Source organism: Gobius niger, assembly GCF_951799975.1.
Source record: "Gobius niger genome assembly, chromosome: 23".
Classification (NCBI taxonomy): domain Eukaryota; kingdom Metazoa; phylum Chordata; class Actinopteri; order Gobiiformes; family Gobiidae; genus Gobius; species Gobius niger.
Genome location: NC_136874.1, coordinates 16,932,700 through 16,959,775, shown reverse-complemented (window position 1 = coordinate 16,959,775; position 27,076 = coordinate 16,932,700). Strand labels below are relative to the sequence as shown.

Here is a 27,076-nt window from a genome sequence, read left to right as displayed (position 1 = left end):
TATATTTCACACGCGCTGTGTTTGGAAAACCCTACCCTCCGGCGCGTCCTTGAGGTCCGGCCCCGCTCTCATTCGTCATCCCCAAAACCCACATTGTGACCACGGCACGACAGGCTGAGAACTGTTTTTATCTCCTGACATTTACTTGTTTTGAATACAAAGATACTGGTGATTTATGGTCCTGGAGAGATTCCTTTAGGACGACTGAGCGGCCCCTCCGCCGGAGGCGTCCGGAGGAGATATCACACAAGTCAGCCAGTTCCGGGGTGAGCCTTCGGTCTTTCCGTCCACTTAATGGGGTTATACGGGGTTTGACGGACATAAAAATGCTAAGTGAAATGCGGTGGAATATAGGCTTAGGAATGATGCGCTTGTGGCAGGTTTCCAAAAATGTGTTCATTCACCTTTTCAACTTGTGCCAGTCTCCAAAGAGCCGCCATTAAAGACCCGGGTTTGCCTTTACGAACAGAGAACTGAGGAGTGGTATAGACCTCTCATTTTATAATCTGTGGTAAGATAGTCTTTGACCCTTCATAGCAACATCCGGAAACTTTTGTATGGAATAATATTTGAGCGAGTTTATCGATTGTGGCCTTTGTGATGTCTTAATCGCTAAATATTCAGACTTATTAAACAATAGAGCTTATTAAACAAGCTCAGCGGACTATTTAATGATTCTATGGTGCGTTCCAGGCACCTGGTAAATTTCCCACCTCCCAGTGGGAAAAATGCTTTGGAAAAGCCAATCGAAAAGGTAATTTGGTAACTTGTAAACTTGGACACGAGATGAAGACAGTAACGGCGCCCCCCAGTGGAGGAGCAGCTAATGATAAAACTGTAACAAAACCCCTGAATTAGTGATGTTGCTTTTAGTCACAGCTTTCAACATAACATTATGTCACATGTTTTGAATTATATTTGTAGAAACGGCATTCAATAAGATCACAGGGTGTGCAGAATAGACAGGAAATGTGCAAACAGTTAAATGGTAAAAAGAAAAAGAGGTATATTATGTACATAAGAAAAAAGCAAAAATCTTAAGGGGTGGAATTATAACAATACAGAAATAAGAATAAATAAAAAGAGGATAAAATTAGAACAGACTATACAAAAAGGAATATCGAGCTGCAAAGTTTACATTAATGCATACATAACAACATAAGATGGGACCCAGGATGGAACCTTGTGGTATCCCCATTTTGTTTTCCTGAGGTGCAGATATAGTGCCACTGATTTTCACACTATGTGTCCTGGACTCTAAATATGACGTAAACCAGCTAAAAATGAAACTGCTTCAGTTGATGCATCAGGATAAGGTGGTTAACAGTGTCAAAGGCCTTATGAAGGTCTAAGAACACTGCGCCAACCACATTCCCTGTGTCCAGGGTTTATTAAGTAACAGGTGGCTATTTCTGTTGAATATTTTGGCCTAAAGTTGAACTGCTTTGGATGAATAACATTATTATACTCTGGCCTTTATGACAGAGTGGCATTTTTAAAAGAAAACCATAAGCAACGGTTTGATGGTGCCACACAGCCAAAAGTGAACTGCTCCGCTCCCAAAGGGGGGTCCAAACCGGCCTAGTTTGCAAACCACTCCAGACCCCATGCCTGAAGTGGTCCGGGACTGGAGCGGTTTGCAAACTAGACTGGTTTGGGGGGAAAGGGGAGGGGCGCATCTCACCCCTCTGATTGGTCAGGCCTGTGAAAGGCAATAGTCTGTTTGCATATACAAAGTCTTTCTCTTCACACATTTAAACCAGGCTCTATCATGACTTGTTCACAGTTCTTAACTTCTGTATGAGCGTCTAAAAGTGAAAGTGAACACATGGCACAGCTCATTTTTACTTTCACTTCTGTGTGGCTTGAGCCGAGAGGCCGATGAGAACTGGGATATAGTAAAGTCCATTTTATAGATTAGGATAGGAAAACATTCACATACGATTTAATATAATAATACAAAGGGCATAATATAGAATAATTACATAGTATTTTTTTGTTGATGAGAACTCTGCCCCATCTAATGGCCAAAGTTTGGTCAGACTTATGTCCAGAGATGACTCAAAGCACAGTCCAGCGGGATCCGTTTAAAAGGCTTTAGCGCCAGTGCGCATACGTGCACGAGTATGAGCGTGCACGTATGTGCGCACCGATTTTCACAAACACGGTGATACGTTTTTTATTTCTTTCTAATCTTTGTCATTTCTAAAGAAAATAAAGTTCCTATAGTTTTGCACATCACACTTTTCAGTTTTTATTTATAAAAAAAAAATCTAAATCATGTATAAATTTCATTTCACTTCTCGATTTTGAGTCACTTAGTGTGTGTCTTTCACATAAAATGTTGATTAAATTATTATGTAACTCATCGTTTCAATACATTTTAAAGCTTGTAATTAACTGAAAATGGTCATTTGTTGAATTTGTAGCATTAGGAGGTCATATTTACTGAAAACAAAAGCTATTTCAATCCAAAAAAAATATTAACAGGTCAAGTTATATTTTACCATAGGAGCAGCTTCAAAATTCTTAAATCCATTAAACTTGTGAGTTTTTGTAGAGTTTCTGCTTGGATTTCTTTGCAGGATGTTAGAATAGCCTCCCAGAGCTGCTGTTTGGATGAAATCTGCCTCCCACTCTCATATAAGTTTTTTTTGTTGAGGCTCCAAAGGTTCTCAATAGGGTTGAGGTCAGGGGAGGAGGGGGTCCACATCATGAGTTTCTCTCCTTTTATGCTCATAGCAGCCAGTGATGCAGAGGTTTTCTTTGCAGTATGACATGGTGCGTTGTCATGCATGAAGAGGATCTTGTTAGGGAAAACTTTTTGTAGCATAGCAGACAGTGATCAGTCAGAAACTTCACATATTTTTCAGAGGTCATTTTCACACCTTCAGGGAGCCTAAAGGGGCCGACCAGCTCTCTCCCCATGATTCTGGCCCAAAACATGACTCCGCCCCCCCCTTACTGACGTCACAGCCTTGTTGGGACATTGTGGCCATTCACCAACCATCCACTACTCCATTGATTTGACCATCCAGGGTCACACGGCCTCATCAGTGAACAAGACTGTTTGAAAATGAGTCTTCATGTATTTCTGAGCCACTGCAGCCGTTTCTGCTTCAGCTTCAAGGAACAGTTTAGGGGAGGCCGGATAGAAGGTTTATGCACAACTGCAGCCTCTGGAGGGTCCTACACCTTGATGTTCGGGAGACTCCAGAGGCACCAGCAGCTTCAAATACCTGGTTGCTGCTTTGTAGCGGCTGTTCTATTCATCTGATGTATTTGTCTGGCAGAAACCGTCCTTATTGTGCCTTTATCTGCACAAACCGGAGTGTGTTCTGAATCATCCACAAATCTCTTATCAGTTCGATGATTACGCTTAATCTTTCATGAAATATCGAAGGTTTTCATACCTAGACCAAGACATTCAACTACTTCACACTTTTCATCAGCAGAGAGATCATTTTTCTTTCCCATATTGCTTGAAAATGATGATCTGCTTTATAAAGTGGAACATCCTTTGTCAGTAGTTTTTCCCTTAACTGGGCTGAACCTGAAAACTAATCGTCACAGGCGTCTGAGATTAATTTCAGTGATTCAGAGAGCCTGAGACACAAAAACATCCATGAGTTTCATTGTATCATTTTTTTTGGAACGCGGTGTATGTTTATGGTCCATAGTATGGCAAAATGTCAAAAAAGATAAAGGGAGGCCCATACTTACGTATACCACTGTAGATATTGCTCCCATCTACAAGACCTTCTTCCCCAAGAGAGAGAGAAGGGGGGGTTATAATGATGTTATCTGATAAAACCCTAAACAAAACGGCAGGAGTTTTGATTTATGTTTTAGAAGCCTAATACAAAATAAACTGTGTGATTAAACCACTCATAAACTAAATGAATAAATGCTCAAACTAAATGAACTCATACGCACCTCTGGTTTTAGCCCCGTTTCCACTGAAGCCTTCAATTCTCCTATTGCTCTAATGCATTTCCTTTTCGCTCAAAGCTGTGGGATGTTTGTTGTTCTTGCGTTGAGAATCCGGTACAGATGAAAGCTCCTCAGAAGTGCTTTCTCTGTGGCGTCACTGATCTGCCGCTCTTTTGAAGCGCGTGTCATTAGGGCTGGAGTTTTCTAAAGAGACACAGGTCGGGGCTTGAAGGAAAACGCTTATTTGTTCCCACGCTTCTCATCGTCTAACAGGATCACAGCCTTTGTGTACACGCGCGAGGCTAAGCGGGCGGCTCCCGGAGAGTGGGATGTTTCCATCAGAGACGGGCCACCACCGGATGGAGCCACCGGGGCGGAGCATCGATCAAGGAAATCCATCTATTAGAAACCTGAGTGTGTTGATTACGGCACGGTTGATTCGCTAGCACGACGTAAGCTAAAAATAAAACCTTTTCTTGTGTTGGGTATTCCCACAGCTGCCTGCAGAGGGCACTCCAGATCGATTTGAAGTCTTGACTAAACACTCTTCACTTTTTCATGCACATAGGCTAACTCCTTATTTACTATTCAGTGCCGACTGTATAGTGCACTCTTTCTGTTAGTGATTTGTCCTCTCTAAAGATCACATGACCAGCGGCGTAGAGAAAGTAGTAGGGCTTAGTCCACAACATTTTAGACGAGTCGACTAGTCAGGTGTTAATCTCTCTCTCTCTGTGCAGTTGTGTGGTTGACTTTTTATTCTGCACTTCACCGTAGGCTACTTCATTAATGTTCCACTGAACAAGGACACCGGCCAACGCATTGGGCAAAACAACAAACTCATTTGACGAGTGCCAGTGTTTTCTCTCTGGACACATTCAGCCCAGAATTACCAGCCATTAAAGATATATATAATGAATGTGGCTTGTTATCAAAAACAATCTACATTTAGACAGAGCACTTTAGACAAAACACGGTTATTTCTAATGAAAGAGTGGCAGGTGTCACATGGACGTACTCAACCCAGCGTTATCACAGGAGGAATATTCATCTGTGGAAAGTTTAGGAAAATTAGAAACAAGGATTTAAGGTGAGACACTGCAGGTGAATAGGGAAAAAATGTAAATTCACAGCTATCAATTTGAAACCTTTGCTGTAGATCACTGGCATAAATGTAAGAAAAACATACATTGCAAGTTTTCTGTCATTTTATCTTTTCATATAAGAACAAGGTGTTTTATGCCTGAAAATGCCCCAAATTTCACATGAATAATGGACAGAGCTACATTCAAATTTATGGTTTCATTTTATTGATAAATGAGTTGCCGAGACTTTTTCAGAGGGGATTTTGGATTTCTTGTTTAGTTTTAAAATAAGCTGTTTTTTAGTGGAAAATTTTGTTAAAAAAAAAATTTCGCCTTATTTTTTGACATTCAAAACTCAATAAATGGGGTTTAAGGGATTAAATAATAAAAATCCCTCTGAAAAAATCTTCCAAATATTGTTCAGTCCAAGGCTGGCCCTTGAAATTGTGTTCTCCCATATAAGTCTATGGGGGAACATTGAATCAGCGCAATATTTAAACATGTTATTGTGAAGATTAGGCATATTTTCTGTTTCCGGGTGAAAGCTTGTATGTTCAGAGACCAATTTGGCCCAAAACCTGAAAACTGAAAAAATTGAGTTTTGCCTTAAAGTTGTTTTTAACATGTCTTAAGTGCAATGCTTTCGAATGGTCAACTAGCGGCTACGTGGAGGTACTACAGCAATGGCAGACCAATGGCGGCCCCCAGTGTCGAGGTCTCGAAGCAGAGCAGCCAGCGGACATTGGATTCAACACGGACCCAGCTCTGCCACACTAGAGAGCCTATTTTTAGAGAAAAAACAATAACTTCACTGCATTGTGTTCAAATCACAGTAATAGATTTAATAAAGGCTTAAAAATCCTCATATAACCGTGAATTAATCCCGTATGCTCCAGACCTTTGCTTGACAATTGTTTTTCGATTTGGACCTTGGTGAAATGTCATTTGTGACCCCTGCACTACGAGTTCATTAAGTTTGGTAATAATGGATTTCTGCCATAAACACCGAGAGACAGTTTGATTTAACATGGATTTGACGTGAATGAAGAAAACTACTTGGATTGTTTCCTTTTTCCCAGAGAGGGGAAGCAATTGTATCAACTTTTTGAAATGATATTGAAATGGTTTATTTAAGACAAATACACATGATTACGACAGCTGTTGGGTCGATGTTCCTATTTCATCCTATGGGCTCTGCAGAAGGGCCGTGAACTCAACTGATTAAGCATATTATTACCAGATCTATTTTCTGCAGGTGTTAATACATCTACATCCAGTGCGTACCTGTAATTTTCCCCTATTCAAAGCGGCGCAGCGTGATCGCAGCGTGATCGCCGCTGATCGACGGGGAAAGAAAGCGGCTTGACTAAAGTTGTGCCTGTGAGGAGACCGCTGTGCACTTAAGACTTTGAAAAACTCGCGTCACTTCTATATGTGCCATTGTTCCCTCTTCAAACCGCTCTGCTGGCTGGGATTACGGTACCGCACGGGACTCTCTGCAGAAGCCCAGATTAGAGGGAGAATATTAGCGTAAAGCTTAGTGTTATCTGTGCAGTGGATATATGGGGGAGGCTGGGCCCGGTGGTGGTGGACCCCCCATGGCGGACATGTCTGTGCAGGTAAACAGAGCACACGGAGTGGTTCAGGGAGTCCAGACCCGAACCCCAATGAGAAGCTTTGGGATGTGCTGGGGAAGGATTTTCACAGCGGTCACATTCTCCCATCGTCAATACAAGATCTTGGTGAATTATCAGTGCCATGCTGGTTCTTTGGACATGGCAGGAGGGATTTTAACGCCACATGCAAAGAAAGTCTGTGTATTTATCATTTCTATACAAAGGGAAGAAGAAAACATGACTTGGACACAGTGGAAGCCAAATAAAGTAAAACTGTATAAAATGTGTTTTGGATGATATTTTTGTAATTTCGATTCGCATCCAAGCACATTTTTGGCATTACCCAAATCTATAATCTTCTTATAGCGACAAAAAAGAAATGTAAACAACGATGAAAACGCCTGAAAAAAAAGCATTAAAAAAGTTAAAAAAAAGCAGAAAAAGGCAACACAACCAAAAAACCAAAACACAACAAAAAAAGTTACAATAAAAAGTGCAACAACTCTCAGAAACACATACAGACCTTAGCTTTCAAATGAGGCGTTACTCTGGCCTATAGTCTGTAAGCTCCAGTCAAGAAGTTGTTAGATTTGGGTAAAGCTGAACTGGAGAAAATGCACTCGGTAAAGGTAAATGACAAGTAAAACCTTAATTAGCACAGCTCCTTTAATGACTCAGTGCTTTTTAAAGCCCAGCAGAAACTTGTGGGCGGCTCGGTGGCGCAGTGGTTAGCGCTCACGCCGCACAGCAAGAAGATCCCGGGTTCGATTCCCACCTGGACCGGGCCTTTCTGTGTGGAGTTTGCATGTTCTCCCCGTGTCAGCGTAGGTCTCTTGTGGGGTACTCCAATTTCCCCTACCACTAAAAACATGTACAATAGATTCCCCTCTGTGGCCAGGACTACCCTGAAAAAGATTCCTAGTCTCAGTGGGACTATCCTGGTTAAATAAAGGTCAATAAATACTGGAGTGTGACCTTTGTTTTACTCCAGGGTCTTACACGAGTGAAGATTTTGGTTTCCCACGTCTGGAGATACGCTCATAGTGTTTCATAGTGATGTCATAGTGATGTCATAGTGATGTCACACCACGACCCACAGAAGTGTGAGGTTCCACATCGTCAGGTCAGAATAGAACTTCCTAAAAACTAAACTCTGCTTCATCCTCTTTCTAACGAGCGCTGGGACAAACGGAGACCTTTTATTTCATGATTTTGTTTGATGAGACGTGATTGGTGAAAATCAGCTGTCACTCACTCAGATCACGATGAACACTGACCAATACTGTACGAGGAGGGGGCGGGGCCTGTGTGTGACACAGAGCTGCATTAAACAGAACAGATACTCCATCCATCCATCCATTTTCTTCCGCTTTATCCGGGGCCGGGTCGCGGGGGCAGCAGTCTCAGCAGAGATGCCCAAACTTCCCGATCCACAAACACCTCCTCCAGCTGTTCTGGGGGGACCCCGAGGCGACACCAGGCCAGCTCGGAGACATAGTCCCACCACCGTGTCCTGGGCCTTCCACGAGGCCTTGTCCCACTAGGACATGCCTGGAACACCTCCCGCGGGAGGCGACCAGGAGGCATCCGAAACAGATGCCCGAGCCACCTCAGCTGGCTCCTTTCGACGTGAAGGAGCAGCGACTCTACTCCGAGTTCCTCCCGGGTAACTGAGCTCCTCACCCGATCTCGGAGGGTGCGCCCAGCCACCCTGCGAAGGAAACTCATTTCGGCCGCTTGTATTCGCGATCTTGTCCTTTCGGTCATGACCCAAATCTCATGACCATAGGTGAGGGTGGGAACGTAGATCGATCGGTAAATCGAGAGCTTTGCCCTCCGACTCAGCTCCCTCTTCACCACGACAGACCGATACAGCGACCGCATCACTGCTGACGCCGCACCGATCCGTCTGTCGATCTCACGCTCCATCCGTCCCCCACTCGTGAACAAGACCCCGAGATACTTGAACTCCTCCACTTGAGGCAAGGACTCCCCACCGACCTGAAGAGGGGAAGCCACCTTTTTCCGGTGGAGAACCATGGCCTCGGATTTGGAGGTGCTGATCCTCATCCCGGCCGCTACACACTCGGCTGCAAACCGCCCCAGTGCGTGCTGAAGGTCCCGGTTCGTTGAAGCCATCAGAACAACATCGTCCGCAAACAGCAGAGATGAGACTCTGAGGCTCCCAAACCGGACACCCTCCGGCCCCTGGCTGCGCCTAGAAATTCTGTCCATAAAAGTAATGAACAGAACCGGTGACAAAGGGCAGCCCTGGCGGAGACCAACACGCACCGGGAACAGGTCTGACTTACTGCCGGCAATGCGAACCAAGCTCCTGCTGCGGTCATACAGGGAACGGACAGCCCTTAGCAGAGGGCTCCGGACCCCATACTCCCGGAGCACCCCCCACAGGGCACCACGAGGGACGCGGTCGAACGCTTTCTCCAGATCCACAAAACACATGTGGACTGGTTGGGCGAACTCCCACGAACCCTCGAGTACCCGATGAAGGGTATAGAGTTGGTCCAGTGTGCCACGACCAGGACGAAAACCGCATTGTTCCTCCTGGATCCGAGGTTCAACTATCGGCCGGATCCTCCTCTCCAGCACCCTGGAGTAGACCTTACCGGGGAGGCTAAGGAGGGTGATTCCTCTGTAATTGGAACACACCCTCCGATCCCCCTTCTTAAAGAGAGGGACCACCACCCCGGTCTGCCAATCCAGGGGCAGGGAACAGATACTATAGACTTTTAAAACAATATATTAATTGTTCTGCACACACTTGGTGAATATATGTAAGATGGAAACAAACATTGAATGAGTCTGTTCCATTTCCTGAAGTTCTTCTTTGTTTTGGTCACAGTCCTCTTCAAACCCTGGACTTTGCATAAGCGATTTCTTTGAGACTTTTCATCTCTGCTGTGATAGATATTTCAGTGCAGAACCATCAAATCAAACGTGTTTATTTATATCTGTCTGTAAAGAAGCAGCCTTCAGTTGTGTTAATTCCCGTGGAAAATGTCCCAAGTTGAAAATCCCAGAACTGTGCGACCCGAGGACAAACGGAGATCTAAACTGAAGCAGAAAATAGAAATGGAACAGGAACTGAAATTGACTTGATAAGTCTAAACCCAACCCTCTAAAGCTGTACAGGTGTGCACTCACTGAAACATCAAAGCCGCCGCACCTCCGTTTGAGAAGCCCTGGCACGGCGCCCTCCTCATTTCAGTTGAACACCCTCTCTGCTCATAGTTGTCTTAATTCCCCTCTGGAGTCCACGAGGTCCCTTTGGTTTTTATCGTCAGAAGCTCTTTCAGGCGCAGACACAGCCCACATTTAGACTGGGCTAATGGAGGTCGGAGACGTGACCTTGATAGAAATAGAAGTGTGTCCTTTCAAAGAAAAGAAAAACTATTACAGACGGGTCAATGCGCTTTTAAGAATGGAGAACGCGGATGATGTAATACTTTCAAATCAGTAAATGTATTTGGGATTTGTGGGACGGTTAAATGTAGAGTAAAAAACAAGAGTTCAGATTTTGTGTTGCAAACTCCTTGAACCCTTCGCGTACCCCCAAACTCAAGGGTGTCGAACACTGTTTAGTAGAGCTCCAAACATTAGTAAAGTGTCATTTCAATAGCCTTTCCTTTTAACAATAACCCACTGGGCGGGTCCCGGTCTGCAGTGTCAGTGCCAAAACAAATAAAATATATATATTTGTTTTGTTTAAATTGAATTGTTTTTGCTGGAGTTTTCCTGGTGATTGTTCCCCTGCAAACAGAGCTCTGAAACAGAAAGTTCTCTTCAGGCTGTTCGATTGTACTTTTGGAAGATTACATTTCTTGGCAGTGGCATGTCTGGTGTTATACAGTATTGCAGAATTATACTATTATACCATATTGTTTTTTTTTCCTTCACATTTTCAAACTTCAAACAGAGTAAGCTTAAAGTCTGTTGGACTGAAGCGTCCCAGGTGACGGCCAAAAGTCACAAGTGTTTATAGCTGGTCAGAGGGATGCAGCACTGTTGAAATGTTCCATTGAACATCCCTGCCCACCCAGTGTCCCTCCTCCATCTTGCTTTCGGCCATAAAACCTCTGTCTTTAGATCATTCCTGACCCGGTCTAAACATTACGCTTTTATGTCTTGATCAATAGTGGTGTTTTCTCCCATTGGCGACGTCTCTGAACACTGTTGTACTTCTGGACACTTCAGGTCAGTTACAGCTGCTGAAAACGCCTCTGGGAGATGATGGATTGACTTTATGCTTGATTTTTGACAGTTACTGAACCTTGTGTTTTTGTCTTGTCATCTCTCTTCGTTCAGCCCTGTTGGCTATTGACAACAAAACGTGTGACAGTTCTGTGGTGCCGTCCCAATACAGTATGTGCTGATGTTTTAAGAGAGCTGCATCCCTCTGGCCAGCTATAAACAACTTTTTTCCCCCTCCCCTTGACTGCTTTAAGCACACTTTCTCACAATACATATATTCACCTGGGACGCTTTAACCCAACAGCCTTCAAGTCTGACACGGTTTGAAGTTTGAAAATGTCATGGAAAAATATCAATATGTGTAACAATTCTGCACGCAGAGTAAACATGTATACCATTATCCATCCATCCATCCATCCATCCATCCATCCATCCATCCATCCATCCATCCATCCATCCATCCATCCATCCATCCATCCATCCATCCATCCATCCATCCATCCATCCATCCATCCATCCATCCATCCATCTTCTTCCACTTGTCCGTTGCCAGGTCAAATCACATGGTACCAGCCCCTTATGGCTCCTCCTGCAGGTGGGGGGTCCACAGAAGGACGGCCTCACGATTAACCGGGCCTGTTGGTCTCTCATAAGGGACTCTTTGTCTGACCCGTCACCTAGGACCGGTTTGTCATGGGAGACCCTACCAGGGGCACGAAGCCCCGACAACAGAGCTCCAGGATCATTTGGGCTCTCAAACCCTTCCACCACGTTAAAGGAATATTTCAGGATGTTTGACATAGGGCCTCATTTCCTAGTTATCCAGAGTGTTGCTGGTACCTGGAGATATTTTTTTTGTAATTCATGCAGTTCTTATATTTGGAGAGTTTCGTGGTGCTAGGCTAATGCAAGGCTAGCGCATTTCTGCGATATCAGCTAGCCTGCATTAAAAACAGTGTGACCCGCTCCGCAGAGCACCTGAGGCAAATCACTGATAACACCAGACTAACCATATAAATGTCTGTGTCCATAGAATCATTTTAACCATTAAAATACCTTATATTTGAGCAGCATCAGCTTCGTGGTTGTATAAGCTATGCAGAGGCGGAGTGATCTGCTAGAAAATAGTCCCTCAAAATGCGATCATTCATGTGATGCAGGTCAGTTATATTCCAAACATGATTCTATGGACACAGACATTTATATGGTTAGTCTGGTGTTATAAGTGATTTGCCTCAGGTGCACTGTGGAGCGGGTCACACTGTTTTTAATGCAGGCTAGCTGATACCATAGAAATGCGCTAGCCTTGCATTAGCCTAGCGCCACAAAACCTTTCAAACATAAGAACTGCATGAATTACAAAAAAGTATCTCCCGGTACCAGCAACACTCTAGGAAATGAGGCCCTATGTCAAACATCCTGAAACATCCCTTTAAGGTAGTGGTTCCAGGAGGGGTAAACCATTGTGTATCATTATAAAAAGTGATGCAAAAAGAGTGACCAGTCCAGTGGGATCAGACTGCCACGCCTGGTCTCCGTCATAATAAAGATCACAGGATAAAGATAATAAAGATCACAGAAGAATGAGACGATGTGAGAGTTTTCTACCAGGACATGTTTATTTACAGCGGCCAATGACAGGAGTCACACGTGTTCCACAGGTACGTACAGAGAGACATCACTAGATCCCAGCTCCTGCACAAAGCACGCTCGGCGGGACAGTCCAAGAGGGGAATGGGGAGGACATACACTGTACACTTCACCCCTACGCAAAGGGAGGGATCATGACGGAGGAGTGGACAGGGAGGGGGGGGAGGGGCAAGGGGGGGGGGGGGAGAGTTCATATTCAAATACAAAAGAACATGTACAAATCGTCCCAGCCTCCAGGCACTGTGCTCCCATATTTACAGTTGTCGTAACAGGCAGCCGCGCCGCTTCCATGGCAGGACCATCCGTTCAGAGATATGCACGGTACAAGGAAAAAACAAAGCCGGGCGCGACGGAAAAGGCTCGATAAAAACCGGTGTGGAGTCTGAGAGAGAAGGGGGGGGAGAAGGGGAGGTGAGCGGGGGCCCGGAGACACACGCGTGGAGTGAGAAATTAATCACTGTCGACAAGTACATAATCAGGTTTTAGCTATCGGAGCGCACTCCCTAACTCACTGTGAGAGCTCTGGCACTGTTCCACTGTCAGAGACGGATGCGAGCCACACTCAGATGACTTTAAAGGGATTACATGTACTGCGGGAACATCCTCCGCCCGATCAACACCATATGGCGGCGATATTTGTGAGGAACTCGGTGGTTGAGCGAAAGAAAAAGTGTCAACCGGGGTAAGGGAGTGAAGAAAGTCAAAGTGGGCCAACAAAAGAGGTGGGTTCAGAGTGAAAGCAGCTCGTCGCTCCATCTAGTGGTCGTCACGGAAAGTCTTCACTGAGCTAATACAAAGAAGGGGATTGTTTCCATTTGACAAAACAATGTGGAAACTGCAAAAGTGGCAATAACGAAATACAATAAGAAAGAATGGAAAAGGAAAACCAATCTTATTGTAGCTCATGACTCCATCTAGTGGTGAAAGGCAATATGACATGCAGTAACAGTCCACGTTACTTCATTATTGACATCTTTGGAGAATCATGGAGTCACAATACGATGTGAAGCATTTGGAAACGGCCGACTCGCGCGTCGCTCGGACATGTAATCCCTTTAGGATGCACATTACACACATTTCAATAGACTTTGTGAGACAATAACTTATACCAAAATAAAAAAATCTGCTATCATGACATAATCTCTGACGTATTCACATGTAAACACCCGCACGAAATGTACACAGAGGTCAAAACGAACAGCGCGTGCAGATACATTCCACGCACATACATGCAACCTGATTCGTGTGGGCGCAACCCCCCCGTGTCGCCCTGGGTCCATGCATGTATGCGCACACACACACACACACACACACACACACACACACACACACACACACACACACACGCACACATGTAACAATCCTTCACGTCCACAATACACGAGCGTTCCTGTCCAGTGTCGCCTATGCCTACGACTGCGCGGCTACAGCGGCGCCTCGTGACAGCAGGCTGATGTAAAATGCATTCGGTGGTCTGAGAGGGGGGGTGTGGGGGGGGGGGAGCGTGTGAGAAGGCACGCTAATGCTGGAATTACTGCCTCCGTCGAATTGCCGTGAAATAGCTTCAGGCTGTGGATTCTTTTTAAGGGAAAAAGCAAATGACATGAACAAAAGTAATATTGCACCATTACGGAATTTCCCACCGAAACACAAAACAAAGAAACAATTTTTCATCCGGGGTAATGGGAGGAAAAGTCATTGCATTTGAAAAAACAAAACAAAAAATAAAACACACACACATCCCTCCGGGTATATTTACATAAAAGCTCTGTAAAATACTCTTTTTTTTTTTCACCTATGTACAACACATGACAACATTAGAGAAATCAGCCTGCGCGTGTTAAAAAGTCCCAGACACAAGTTGATGAAGGAAAGGAAAACAAGCCATTGATCCATTCGTGTATGAATTTGTTCCCGCGCCCGGCGCCCCGAGGCCATCGCTCACGCCCCGGCTGGTTTACAGACAGCCCAACGTTACATCACGCCGGCGTTCAGGCAACGTTGCAACGCGGCGACATTCATTTCCCCGGTTGTGTATCGAGAGAGAGGAAATGAGCTCGCAGTGCAGTTCACCTCTGGCGACAGTTTAGTGAAGAATGAGTGAGCGTATTTGTGCGCGCGAACGGAGAGAATACACAACAGCGTTTCAATCAAGGCGCTAACGATGGTGTCAGTGCGTTTTCGGTGGACGGAGTCGTAACGGAGGGAACAAAGTGGACATCGACGGCTGCGCCAAATTCCATGTGGAGTTCTGAAAAGCCCCTCTAAAGACATCATCATTTCGACAGTACGTCTTCATTTGGGTGTGTTTGGCTAACATTACAAACTAGTTGTAGCTAGCTTAAAAAACAAAACAAAAGAAAAACAACTCAAGCTCATTACCTTGACACCAGTGTGGCTTTGAAGGCGTGAAAAAGGTTTGAGATGTAGGCTAACCCTTCTTGCTCTGCTGAAAGCTAGCGTTCTTAGATAAAGGGAGACTTATGCTAGGCTACATGTTCAAAACTGCTGTCTGCATAAAACATCACGGATAAATAAACCTTATACACGGACAAAAAGTGAGTGGTCTGCGTCCTAGCTTTGCCAACAAAAAAGCTGGTGTACAAACAGTAAGCTAAAGGGGCTCAAAAACAAAACAAACAAATGGACAGTGATGGTTGGTCAGCGTGTTAGCTTTGCCAAACATAACACTAGCTAGCTAAGGGGTGAATTAAATTTTCACAAACCGCTCACTGCCAAAGAGACTCGGAGAGGAAACAAACATAGCTTGAAAAAACAAACAAAACAAAAAAGCTGAATTTTGCCCAGCAGTAATGTCCGGCCAGTGTGTTAGCTTTGCCAACAAAAAGCTAGCATATTCCGCTACAGGGCGCAAACTTTTGACAGCGGAAACACGGTGCCAGCCCCAATCAAAACACACACACACACAAAAAAGAGGAGGCTGTAGCGATATATGTGGCTTCAAAAGATGGGAATTCTCTCCAGCTGAGCATTGGCCTCGCGTGTTAGCTCTGACGACTGAAAAGCTAGCACTCTCTCTGCCGAGGGCACAGGAGCGCCGAACCGCTGCCCGAACCGCGGAGATGAGGAGACACACACAAAAAGAAAAAAAATGGACAAAGACCATAGAGTAACCTTCCACTGATACACATATCGCTCAGGGCGTCGAAAAGGTTGCCCTGTCTGTTCCCATTTCTCTCGATTATTTCTATGTACACATGCCTGTCGCGGGGGCATTTGCTATAAACAGATATGCTATTCTCCAGGATGCTTTCTCTGGGTTTTGGTCTCGTGATCCGAATGTTCTTTTGGTGGCGAAAGGGTTAGACCGTCCCATGGATTTTGTTTTTTTTTACGCTTTGCTGATGTTGGGCTGTGTGTGCAGGCTGTTGTCACTGTGCACTTTGATCTCAATCGTATCCGGCTTGAGAGACTCTTTTCCATTTTCTTCCTTCAGCGGTAACTTCCTGTAAGAGACACAAAAAAAACATGGACAAAACATAGGAAGAGGTGAGATTGTGGCACTGAAAGCAAGGTAATCACATATAAAGCACACATGATGCACCTACAGGCCGATTTATGCAAGCTAGTACACGTAAATGACCGGCTAGATGGAGTTTCTGTGCGGGACGGGCATGTTCAATAATACTAGCTAAATTACCACAAAATACTGGCATGAAGAAGAGTGCATAATGGGGTTTCTCCACAAAAAGAAGTGCACTTTCAGCCGGAGAGCTCGCCAGTAATCACCTTTCCAGACCTTTTGGTGCATGAATTAGTTGCCCCCACTGGGATTAATAAAGCTGGATTTAATTGAAGTGAAAAGTCAGCGGTGGATATTGAATATAGCAGCCTCCCCAACAGCAAGGGGTGCTTATTCATATCCGGTGCCTTGTCAGAAGTAGGCCACACCTGCTATTGGCATTTTGGCCCCTCCCAGTTCTGGTGTGACATCGCAAATCCAAATGGCGGTTCGTAATGGTGACAACACTTGACTCAAGCCACTGTCTGATCGCTGGCATTGGGCGGTTATCATTTGATTATTTTTATTTTTATTATCACAAAGTTGGAGTAACAACCAGGTCATTTTTTTCATCAGTTTTATACAGTTTATCTGTTTTATTGTTTAAAACGTAATCCACACACTTTATAAAGATCTGCATTCATCGATTGTAATCTATAATCAAGTATTCAAGATTGATAGTTGTAATTTCCCACGAAATGATGAGAAGATTTATTTACTCTCAAGTCTCAGTAGTAGCACATTACACATGTGTTTGATATGACTACTATCTAACTGGTCATGGTTAGGGCCAGGAGTTGGAAAACGCTCAAGTTCAGAAACAGGAAAACAATTAAGGTTAAGGTTAGGAAAATGGTGGGGAGGTAAAGAAAGTAGAATTTTTTTCTCCGTCACGTTATGGTTGGAACATCCAACTGCTCAACAGCTTTTAGGCATGATTTACTGAGAAGTTGAATCAATTTATAGTACTCAATATGTTATTCTCAGGCAAAAGCACAATCCAATAACAGACAAGGGGGCATTGCATTGGAAAAGCCTGGATGCAACTGTTAACACCAAGAAAATGCTGTAACACTTCAGACGAGTTCCATTCCATGCTTACTTTCACCTGAACCTGCACATGGAACTTGTAATCTAAAGTGTTACGGAAAGTTCCTGTCTGGTTGAATTTTGGATGAAAAGCTGATACAAATGTCTGAGTCAGTTGGAACATCCCGGACAAGCGCATGACTAGAGGAGAAAGGAACAAAGCTGTCCCGATAAAGAGACAAGGTAAGGGGACAAAAGTGACACGGCCTTATCACACAGTTGTCAAGTCGCGCCCTCGCCGCCACAAACGGCGTGTGCGACGGGACAGACAGCTGAGTCAGGCTTTCAGAGGACGCTCGCTGACATCCACAGGGAGTTGACGAAGTGAGCTTATATCCTTGTCTTTGTGCGGAATCAGATATTTTCCCGGATAATGATAGCAAACCAACTGCTATTAAACTTTTAATGGCATTTTGGAAAGAGGGCTTTGATTATCCCATGGGTGGCAGCATTCATGGCAGACAAAAACAGGAAAAGCAAGTCACTCACACAAACACAGCACAAGAATTCAGTTTCATGGAAAGTGCGCACAAAAGCCCAACGCCCCTGATTAGTTTAAGAAGCTTCAAGAAGGACGCTTTTGGCCTTTTTCCCCGTCCCGTTTACGTCTTGTTTATATGCTGCATTTCATTGTTATGCAGCCTCTAAATACTTCACCAACCGAAAAGTAGTTCAAATAGTTCAGTATCCACCTGGGATCCGCACATGTATAAATAATGCAAAAGTTATGGAGGAACAAACATCTGTGTTTTGTAGTTTCATCTTACAAATAAAGTGCTTTACTTAAATTCTACGGAGGGACGTCTCAGGGCAATTTGTCAAAGCCGAAGCAGCTCGTTTTATCCGCAAATAACAACCTCCACAGTCACTCCGGTAAACAGGGAGAAATGAAAGTACATATTGAGTTGTAAATCTTTTTTGCGCATCAAAGCTAGCGCGCCGTTCTTTTCTTTCTTTCTTTCCGAGCGACTCTGGGATTGATATGGATTTAATAAAAGGGATCAATAAGGATGCCCATGTTTACTGGCGCTCATTTTGTCATTGTTATGGGGTTTTGAAGTCAGAATGCTGGAGGAGGGAGGGAAAAGGCTGAAGAGATCGGTTGAGTGATCGATATTTACAGGTAGGGTATGTAGAAGTGGTATTATTTCAAGAACATTCACACCTCTGCACTATTTATGTTGCGTTACATCGTCACTCCAAAATGAATTCAATGTGTTTGTTCTATTATTAATCAACACTCAATATCCCATTATGACAAAGGTTTTTTAGAAATGTATTAAAAAAGCCTTTATGGTAGAGAGCTGCAGAGATGTTTGTCCATCTGCAAGTTCTCCCAGTTCCTGAGAATAACTGGAGCTCTGTCAAAGTGACCATGTGGCTCCTGGGCTCCTCCCTGACCGAGGCCCTTCTCCCTGAGGCTCCGTTTGGACGGGCCCAGCTCTAGAAAGAGTCCTGGTGGTTCTGAACTTCTTCCATTTACGAAAGATGGAGTTCACTGTGCTCTTCAGGACCTTCAACATCTTTTCTGTCCCGTTCCCCAGATGTGTGCCTCTATACAAACCCGTCTCTGGGTCTACACTTCCTTTGACTTGAGGGCTTGGTTTCTGCTGTGACCTGCATCTGTCAGCTGGACCTTATAGGGAGGTGAGTGTCTTTCAAATCAAGTCCAATTCATTTCATTTAGCACAAGTGGACTCCGCTCAGTTTGTAGAAGCAGCTCAAGGACGATGAGTGGAAAAAGGATGCACCTGAGCTCAGTTCTGAGTGTCAGAGCAAACTTTGTAAACACTTATGTGACATTTCAGTTTCATTTTTAATACATGTGACCATAGCACCTTTGCTCCGCCCACTCCCATCAGACCTTGGAAGCTCAGCAGGGAGTCAATACTTGGATGGGGAAGCCTGTGTGAATGTAGTGTGTGAGTGGTTGGTGGAGGTCGGAGGGGCCGATGGTGCAGACTGGATGCCTCGCTTCTGTCAGGCTACCCTAGGGCAGCTGTGGCTACAATAGTAGCTTACCACCACCGAGTAAGGAGTGAATGAATAATGCAATGTAAAGCGTCTGAGTGTCCTGAAAAGTGCTATATAAACCAATGCATTAGTATTATGATTATTATTTGTAAAACATTCTAAAAGACGTTTTTCACTTTGTCATTCAGGGATATTTTGTGTATATTGATGAATTTGAATCTGAAGCTGTAACGTAACTAAATATAGTGAAAGTGTGGGCGTGTGAATTCCTTCCGGATGCACTGTATCGTTCACTATAGTTCCCCTTGAGGGAATCTGAATCTTACGTTCCTCAAGGGATGGCTTTGACCTCTGACCATTTGACCTCGTGATCTTATGGTCAATGGTCAATGTTTACACTGTAAAATTAGGACCAACACACCAATAGATCCAGCGCTGCAGGAGTGATTTCTGAAACTGTTCCAAACTTTACTTTGGACATGCCTGAAGTGAGAAACCCGCCCCCTAACATAACTGACAGCAAATACAGCGGTTTAAAGGCTGCAGAAAAGTACTTAAGAACGGCTTTGCACTTGTTGTACTTCAAGGTTAGACAGAACATTTTAAATCTGTGGGTATGTACTGCTGGCAATCAATCATTTCAAGGTTACTTTCCACAATAACACATCCAAAGGGCCTATCTCACCGGAAAGAGTTGCAGAGACTGCCTTGGCTGGCGGTCTTCGCAATTCTGACTGACTTCATGCATATAAATGGTCTGGAGACTTTTCATTTTTACAGAGACTACCTGCCGCCTTATCTCCAGGGGACGCCCCGGAGACATCTCGACCAGCGGCAACTGGAGTCTCCAGCTCGTCTCCAGGTCGGTGAGATAGGCTTCTTTAAACTTCACTTTTCTTCTTCAATCCCTCACTCCGACACTGATCTTGTCTGACAATTCACAACGCCTCTCATTGAATGATTGGAAGTACTGCTTAATAAGTAAATACATAAACAAGGCAGCGAGTAGAAGCTGATAGTATGTAATTTACCACACTCTATTCAGTATCTTGTGGAGCCAACCCCTAATGAGTGAAATGCTTTGAAGTAACCGTACCACAGGCTTTGAATACGTAATCCGTGTTTCCATATTGATCAGTCATATTTGCTCTGATGTCTTACTGTATATGCCCAGTTCATGAATGCCAAACAGCGCGGCGTGATACCGGGCCCTAATAAGCCAGCGCTGCCATCGGCCAGAGGGGGCTCCCTATTGGTTGATTGGTGGATGCCGTACTTCCCACGCACTGGAGCCAATTTCATGTGTCATTAACCCCATGCAAACGTAGCCTGTACCGGGCCAGGAGATGTGGAGGAGTGCTGCACATATGGGAGCTCCGCGGCCGCTTCTGTGTACTTTGTAAAATCAAGGAAGTAATGCGGCTCGTAATGAGGGCGACAGTGGAAACAGCTCGAGCAGCACATTAGGAGAAAGTGGAGTGAGAATAGTGTAGGGCTCAGGCTGAAGACAAGCACAGACTACACACGTTTTACAGTCGAAAAAGGTTTGTATAAAGTACGTCATGTGATCACTGTCGGCACAACACAGTTCAGAGCTGCAGACTACGAGGGTTGACATGGTGTTTCTTGTGAACTTTTGTTGCTATAATGTTGTGCTGTTCGGCGTGGTCTGCGTGAGGCTGTTGTATCAGAGAAATGGAAAGTCTGTATTCCACTCTGTCATTGGCCCGTGCGTTCTGTGTGTCACTTTTGGGATGGTAAAATCACCCACGCTTCTCCTGTGGGTCCAAAACTGGGCTTAAAATCAAACATGATTGATTTACAGAGACTGAGGTTTAGTCATGTGTCTGTTTTCAGAGTTTCAATCCTCAGCTGATGGACTGTGCTTTGCCTTTCACTTTGAATGAATTAACGTTTAGCTATATTAGTAACAACCTTTGGATGACGTTGGTCTATAATCTTATTGAAACGGTTCTTTTCAGACTTAAAGCCCTGTTTGGAACCAAAAGGGCTGGATTTAAAGAGGGGGTTTTATGCTTTTTTCAATCACACAGCACCAGTCTATATCACACTACAATGAAGACAAACCTTCTGTTGGTCTGTAAATGCAGTAAATTAGAATAACTGCCTTGTATAAAATGTCTCTCTCAAAATGGCTGTAGTGAATGTCTTGAAATAGGCCTCTGTCTCTTTAAGAACCTCTGACCCTTTCAGACACGCCCCCTCCACACGCTGTCTGTGGCATCAGTGGGGAGGGGGTTCTGCTGAGGAGCAGTGGTTGGTTACTCGGCTGGTGACCAAAGCTCGGAGGCGTCTCCAGGAGGTGGGGGCGTTCCTAGGAGGACTCAGGCAAACCTATCCCTAAAATGGCCGCCATCAGAGTTTTTACAGATTACTCAGAAATACGTGAATGTGCCAAGGCAACACTTCAGCCATGTTTTTAATGAGGGAGTGACAGAATAACATGATGGAAAGCTGGAAAAAGTCAATTTTGCACAATACCCCCCCTTTAAATAAACATTTGTTCTTCATGGTGGTTGCGTTTATTTTTTATTCTATATAGTTTTGTCCACCATCTCTTTTATTAAAGGTTTTCACTCTCCAGGTGCTGAAATCCTCCCTCCCTCCCCCTCTTTATTCCTTTGCCAATACACACAACATGATTATGGAATGTTAACCCCCCCATGTTGAGACGAAAGTTAAGCCCTTGGGTTTAGCTGCATGTTTCTGCCGCCCTCATTACACGATTCAAACGTGAATCCAGTGGCTGACCCCCCACCTGCCTTCCACTCGAGGAACACTCATCGTGACTGAGAGTTCGAGCGAGATCGCGGGGAAAAAATGGTGTAGTGTGTGCTGAGCTTAAGCTACTGGGAAGTGGAAGGACATTTCTGTCATAAATAAATATAAATACATTTGCAGCAGACTTTATTTCAGCCGTGTTTAGAAGTACAAGCATGAGTCGAGGTCTGGGCTTTTCCGTGTGGCCTGGTGTGAAGTGAACATCCATAAAGTCTTCACAAGAGGACGGCAATAATGTTTTTTAAAGACAGAAATGGCTCTTAATTAAATGTCAGGCACGCAGCTAGCCGCCTTTTCCATTTGCAGTGAGGAAAAGTGGTGGTTAAAAAGTTGTGTGTGTCTAAAATGATATGTCAAGGCTGGAGTCACACAGGGCTGGATCTGCGGCGGCGCTGATTATGGGCTTTAGTGTGTTCTCCACATGCTGCGATAAACAGCACTGACTGCGTGTAACATGTATTGTTTTACGCTTTTAAAAAAGCTAAATTACCTAAGTGCATTTAGAGTCACACCTGGCTAAAAATGTTCAAACTGAAAGACAAGCGTGCTGCCATCTTGATACTTTTGGAAAAACTGAATTAAAGTAAAGTAACAGCAGCATGACCAGAACCAAATATTACAGAGCTCAACAGTGTCTTGTTGCTTTTTTCAAGAAGCTTTTAGATTTGGGTAATGCCGAGCCGTGGAAAATGTGCCTGATTATACGGTGGGGGTCAAGAGGTTAATTGAAACAGCTGTGCTGCAAAGGGGAGCAAGGGAAGGGACTGTGAGCTCGGGTGACAATACTACAACTATATTGTTTTAGCTGCATCAACAAAGTGTAAATAATATATGATATATCCATCCATTTTCTTCCACTTGTCCGTTTCTGGGTCATGGGGGCCAAATCACATTGCACTATGGCTCCCCCTGCAGGTGGGGGGTCCACAGAAGGACGGCCTCACGATTCAAACCGAGCCCGTTGGTCTCTCATCAGGGGCTTCTGAACCGCTCTCTGTCTGACCCGTCACCTGGGAGGCCCTACCAGGGGCACGAAGCCCCGGACATCAGAGCTCCAGGATCATTGGGGGGCGCAAACCCCTCCACCATGTTAAGGTGGCGGTTCTATATGGTATATATATCATTAAATTAAATTTAATTGATTTTGATTTAGGAAACACTACGTTTTAGAAAGTTTGAGTTTGTAATATACTATTATTAGATTGATGTAGACTATTCCTCATATTCATGTTTCATATTTATCAGCGAGTTCCACAGTTTTAATATGTCTAATATGTCTGTGTTCTCCATAAAACTGGGTTAGGGTTCACTTCAGTGACTGATGTGAAACAGCTTCACCTAAACTCAGCTGTAACATGTAGCTTGGGTTGGATTCCCTTATTTACAAAGCAAAGGGCTTTTAATGTGAATCTTAATGTCATCTAATCGCTCCTGTCTTTGTTTCTCCCATGTTTTCCCCAAATAAACACGACGGCCCTGAGCCACTGAGGGCAAGAAACGGATCGGATCTGTAAAAAAAACCTGGACTCGGACTGGATTCAGCGGGCGTATCTCATAAAACACAAACGGGAATAATTAGTGGAGCGGATTTGGTAAAGACTCGATGGTGATTAGTCTGCATAATCAAAGAATTGTCCTGACACGCGGCCCGCCCTGCCCAAAATCTGAATATTTGACCAAACTGAAGGAAACGTGGTTGGTTCAGGTGGGGGTTCAGAGGTGAAATGGAAGAAAACTATGAATACTTGTAAATACAGCAAAACACTTTCACAACTTTTACCTGATAAAGGTTTAGATGCTTCATGAGTTTCCACATTATTATGGCCATTATTCCCTCAGTCGTTTAAACTCTTTAAAGTCTATGGAAAGACGTGTAGGAATGCACTTCCAGAACCAGAGTGCTTTTGGAGGTGGGTGGTCACAGTTGCGCTCCATCGGTAAAGACACTTAAAAGTTTTAATTTGTAAAGTTGAGTGAATAAGTGCATCAGCAATAACACCAGGAAGGACAAAGGGAATTGGACAAGTCAGTCCGGGTGCAGGGAAAGTTTACCAAAGTGCAACATTTGACTATTTATCGACTTTTTCTATAATCCAGGACAGCAGAAACGATCAAAGCATCAGTGTGAGTGTGCCCCCCCCCCAGACCCCCGCTCTCATCACACTTGTCTCTTTTCCATTTCCAGGGTAATCTTTGGGAAAAAACAGTGCATTCGCTAAAGCAAACAGGCAGGCTACATTTTATGCAATATTAACTTTGGAGTGGAGAGCATTAGCCCAAACTATCACCGCGGCGACGGCAAATTTGTTCTTCAGCGAGGTGAGACCGGAGCGCGGCCCACAGCGCCTCCCGTGTGCAGCTGGGGGGCGAAACAAAGTGCTCATGTCGCGCCGCATGACTGGACCGCTGGCTCTTACCGAAATATGAGTCCGACCCGCGCCGGCGTGGGATAGTGCCACCGCTCACTGCGCGTACATGCAAGGAGGAGGGGGAGGAGGAGGTGGAGGGGGAGGGGAGGAGGAGGAGGAGGAGGAGGGGGAGGAGGAGGGGGAGGAGGAGGAGGAGGGGGAGGAGGAGGAGGGGGGGGGAGGAGGAGGGCTGTGGGATTCACCCTCAGGTATTCAGAGGACATGAACATGAGGATGATACTATGAAGGTCCTCACCACTTCCTGGTCCTCACGCTGCTCTGTTGACCCGCTCCGTTTGATCAGTTAGCTTTAGCCCATCTTTAGCTCGACGCCGCTGCCGGCATAAGGCTCAGGGACTGGACTCGGGCTTAGGGCTGGGCACTGTTACATTTTTTAATTTAAAGATACTGGGTTTTTCACACTGATACCTTAAACAACACTTTTTCCGATACCTATACTGAAACATGTGTCATATAGAACCAGAAAACAGAACAATAATGCAAATTTACAATATCGGGTTCATCTCCAGTGTCAAGAAATGTGTGAAAAAGAGTGAATAATTTGGGGGAGAATTGGGGGGAAAGTGAAATCTGGCCGAGGGCGGCAGTTGGCCCTGTCTGTCGCCTTAATCTGCATGTTGCGATTTGTTGTTTACAACCTTTAATTCTCTCTATAGGCGATGTTGTAAAGCCACTTTGCATTAACAAAGTGACTTGATTAAATGTGATGAATCATTGGCCTAATAAAGCCGCAACGGAAACATAAATGTCGGTCTGAGACGGCAGGCCATGACTCAGCAAAAAGCCGGCCTCACTCCGCCCGGTGCGTTATAGACTTTAGACTGGCATGATGACGACTTCACCTCCCCCAGGGAAACCTATGAATAACTGAAGGTTTAGAGATCAATCATGAGACCGCTGGCTAGAGGAAATCCTATCAAACTATGCATCTCCACTGACTCAAGTCAAGTCACGTGTACAAGTAGAGCTGATACTTCTGTGTACAGTCCCTGGAGAGTTACTGCTGTGAAACACTGTGGACGTTCACTAAAGCTGCTGAGCTACAGGTCACACAAACGTCCCTGAAGAGGCTTCATAGATGTGAGCCGCACATGTGTTTACTGTGTCGACGCTAAATGCTAACCGCGTTAGCGTGCTAGCGGCGTTAGCATGCTAATGTCATGACCAGCTTAACCTCAGACTGAGGCTCTGTCCACATGACAAACTGTAAAGATCACAGAGGTGCTGCAATACCAAGTATCGATACTATCAAGTATCACAATACTTCCAATACATTTTTATCACATCATTCCTTTGTTTTCCAGTAACAGTTGCACAGAACTTTGTTACATTTTGTGTTGAAGTGCATATGACACATTAGACACAATTATATTTTTGCTAAAGATTGTTCTCAGTTTTCATTTGTTCAATTTGTGTGATGTTTATAATTCAAGCTTCAAATAAATCACTTTTCTGCCCAACATTTATTCATTCAAATTTCTGCTTCACTAAAATAAAATGATAATGATGCTACTGATGAACTCATAACAGACGTCATTAAAAACTGCACTTTAATGCACTTTAATGCACTTTAATGCACTTTTCATCTTAACACATCATCAAATGACATTTGGTTTGTCAGCTACAAATCTGTTTGTTCATCAGATCCTTCCTGTTTGTCTGTCCAAGTATTCCCTGGGCTTGACCTGACAGGCGCTGCGGCATCAGCGGGGTTCGGATCTCAATAATCAGGTGGTACGTGATTATTGAGATTGACCTTTACTGATATCACGGTTGGATTGAAATGGCCCTGCTCTACTATTTCCAAAGACAAACTTGAAATCCAAGGCCCTCAGAGCTGCTCTTTCAGTGAGAGACGGAGAATACTGCCGTGCTGTGTGGGATTTGAGCTTTTTTCAGAAACGTCTGGGCTGGTTTGACTGAGAAACATTCTGTACAGAGAGACGAGTAAACCCGGTCATAAACCCTGTCAACCCAGAAAAAAATAACACGTGGCACAATCCGAAAGCTGTTAAAAAAAGGTAATGCGATACATCTAGGTGGGGAGTGCTCGGCTCTAAGTGTAGCCGGCAGAGAGGCGGGGCTTAGTTGGTCAGGTGATGTTAGGAAAAGAAAGTAAAGAGTTTGGTATACGCACATGCAGTGTTGTCGATGGGGTCACTGGCGTCGGTGGCATGCATTTCTTATGAGAGAGAGAGAGAGCACAAGATAGACATCATACAGAATGGAGGTGAACCTCGGCAGCACACATGCGTGACCAGGAGCACACGGGCGGGGCATGCGGATGAGGACGAGAACATCCCGACACACACACACACACACACTGGCCACGGAAAGACAGTTTCGGGGACATACTGTGGTTGAAAAGGTGGTTGGGCTGCTGTTGTAGGTGTACCTAAATGGTAAAGAGAAGGCTGCTTTTCTCACGGGTAGAACACGGAGCTTTAGAGGTGGCAAGACTACGAGGCGCTACAGTGCTTGAAGAGATTCATTCTGCTTTTGTTTGGATATGACGAGCCGCCGACAGTACAACGGTGGACACTAACGTATGCTGTGATTGTCTGGCTTGTCATTGTAAGATCCTCACGTTATTTTCCAACTGTCATAGCCTTAGCCTAACCTTAGCACCAAACCATCACAACAAGACCTGTCAAATGACTTTCCTAAAAACATGATTTGCTGATAATTGCTGACTGCGTGCTGTAATTGCCGCATAAATGGGTAAGTAAGGCTAAACAATAATATGCTAATGTTTCCACACAG

The 27,076-nt window shown here is 44.6% G+C and overlaps 1 protein-coding gene across 4 annotated transcripts in view; it reads right to left on the bottom strand.

The window, feature by feature from the left end:
• Positions 1-15,267: 15,267 nt before the first annotated feature.
• LOC306981751 (neural cell adhesion molecule 2-like) overlaps positions 15,268-27,076 on the bottom strand; it is a 453,723-nt gene continuing 441,914 nt past the window's right edge. For 2 of the 4 annotated variants that reach the window (XM_079581395.1, XM_079581396.1), the window contains exon 17: positions 15,268-15,963. In XM_079581395.1, coding sequence (XP_079437521.1) covers positions 15,849-15,963 — 115 coding nt within the window. In that variant the 3' untranslated portion in view covers positions 15,268-15,848. Of the gene's footprint in view, positions 15,964-26,450; positions 26,496-26,668; positions 26,709-27,076 lie in introns of all 4 variants that reach the window. The other 2 variants (XM_079581397.1, XM_079581398.1) reach the window with 2 other exon arrangements.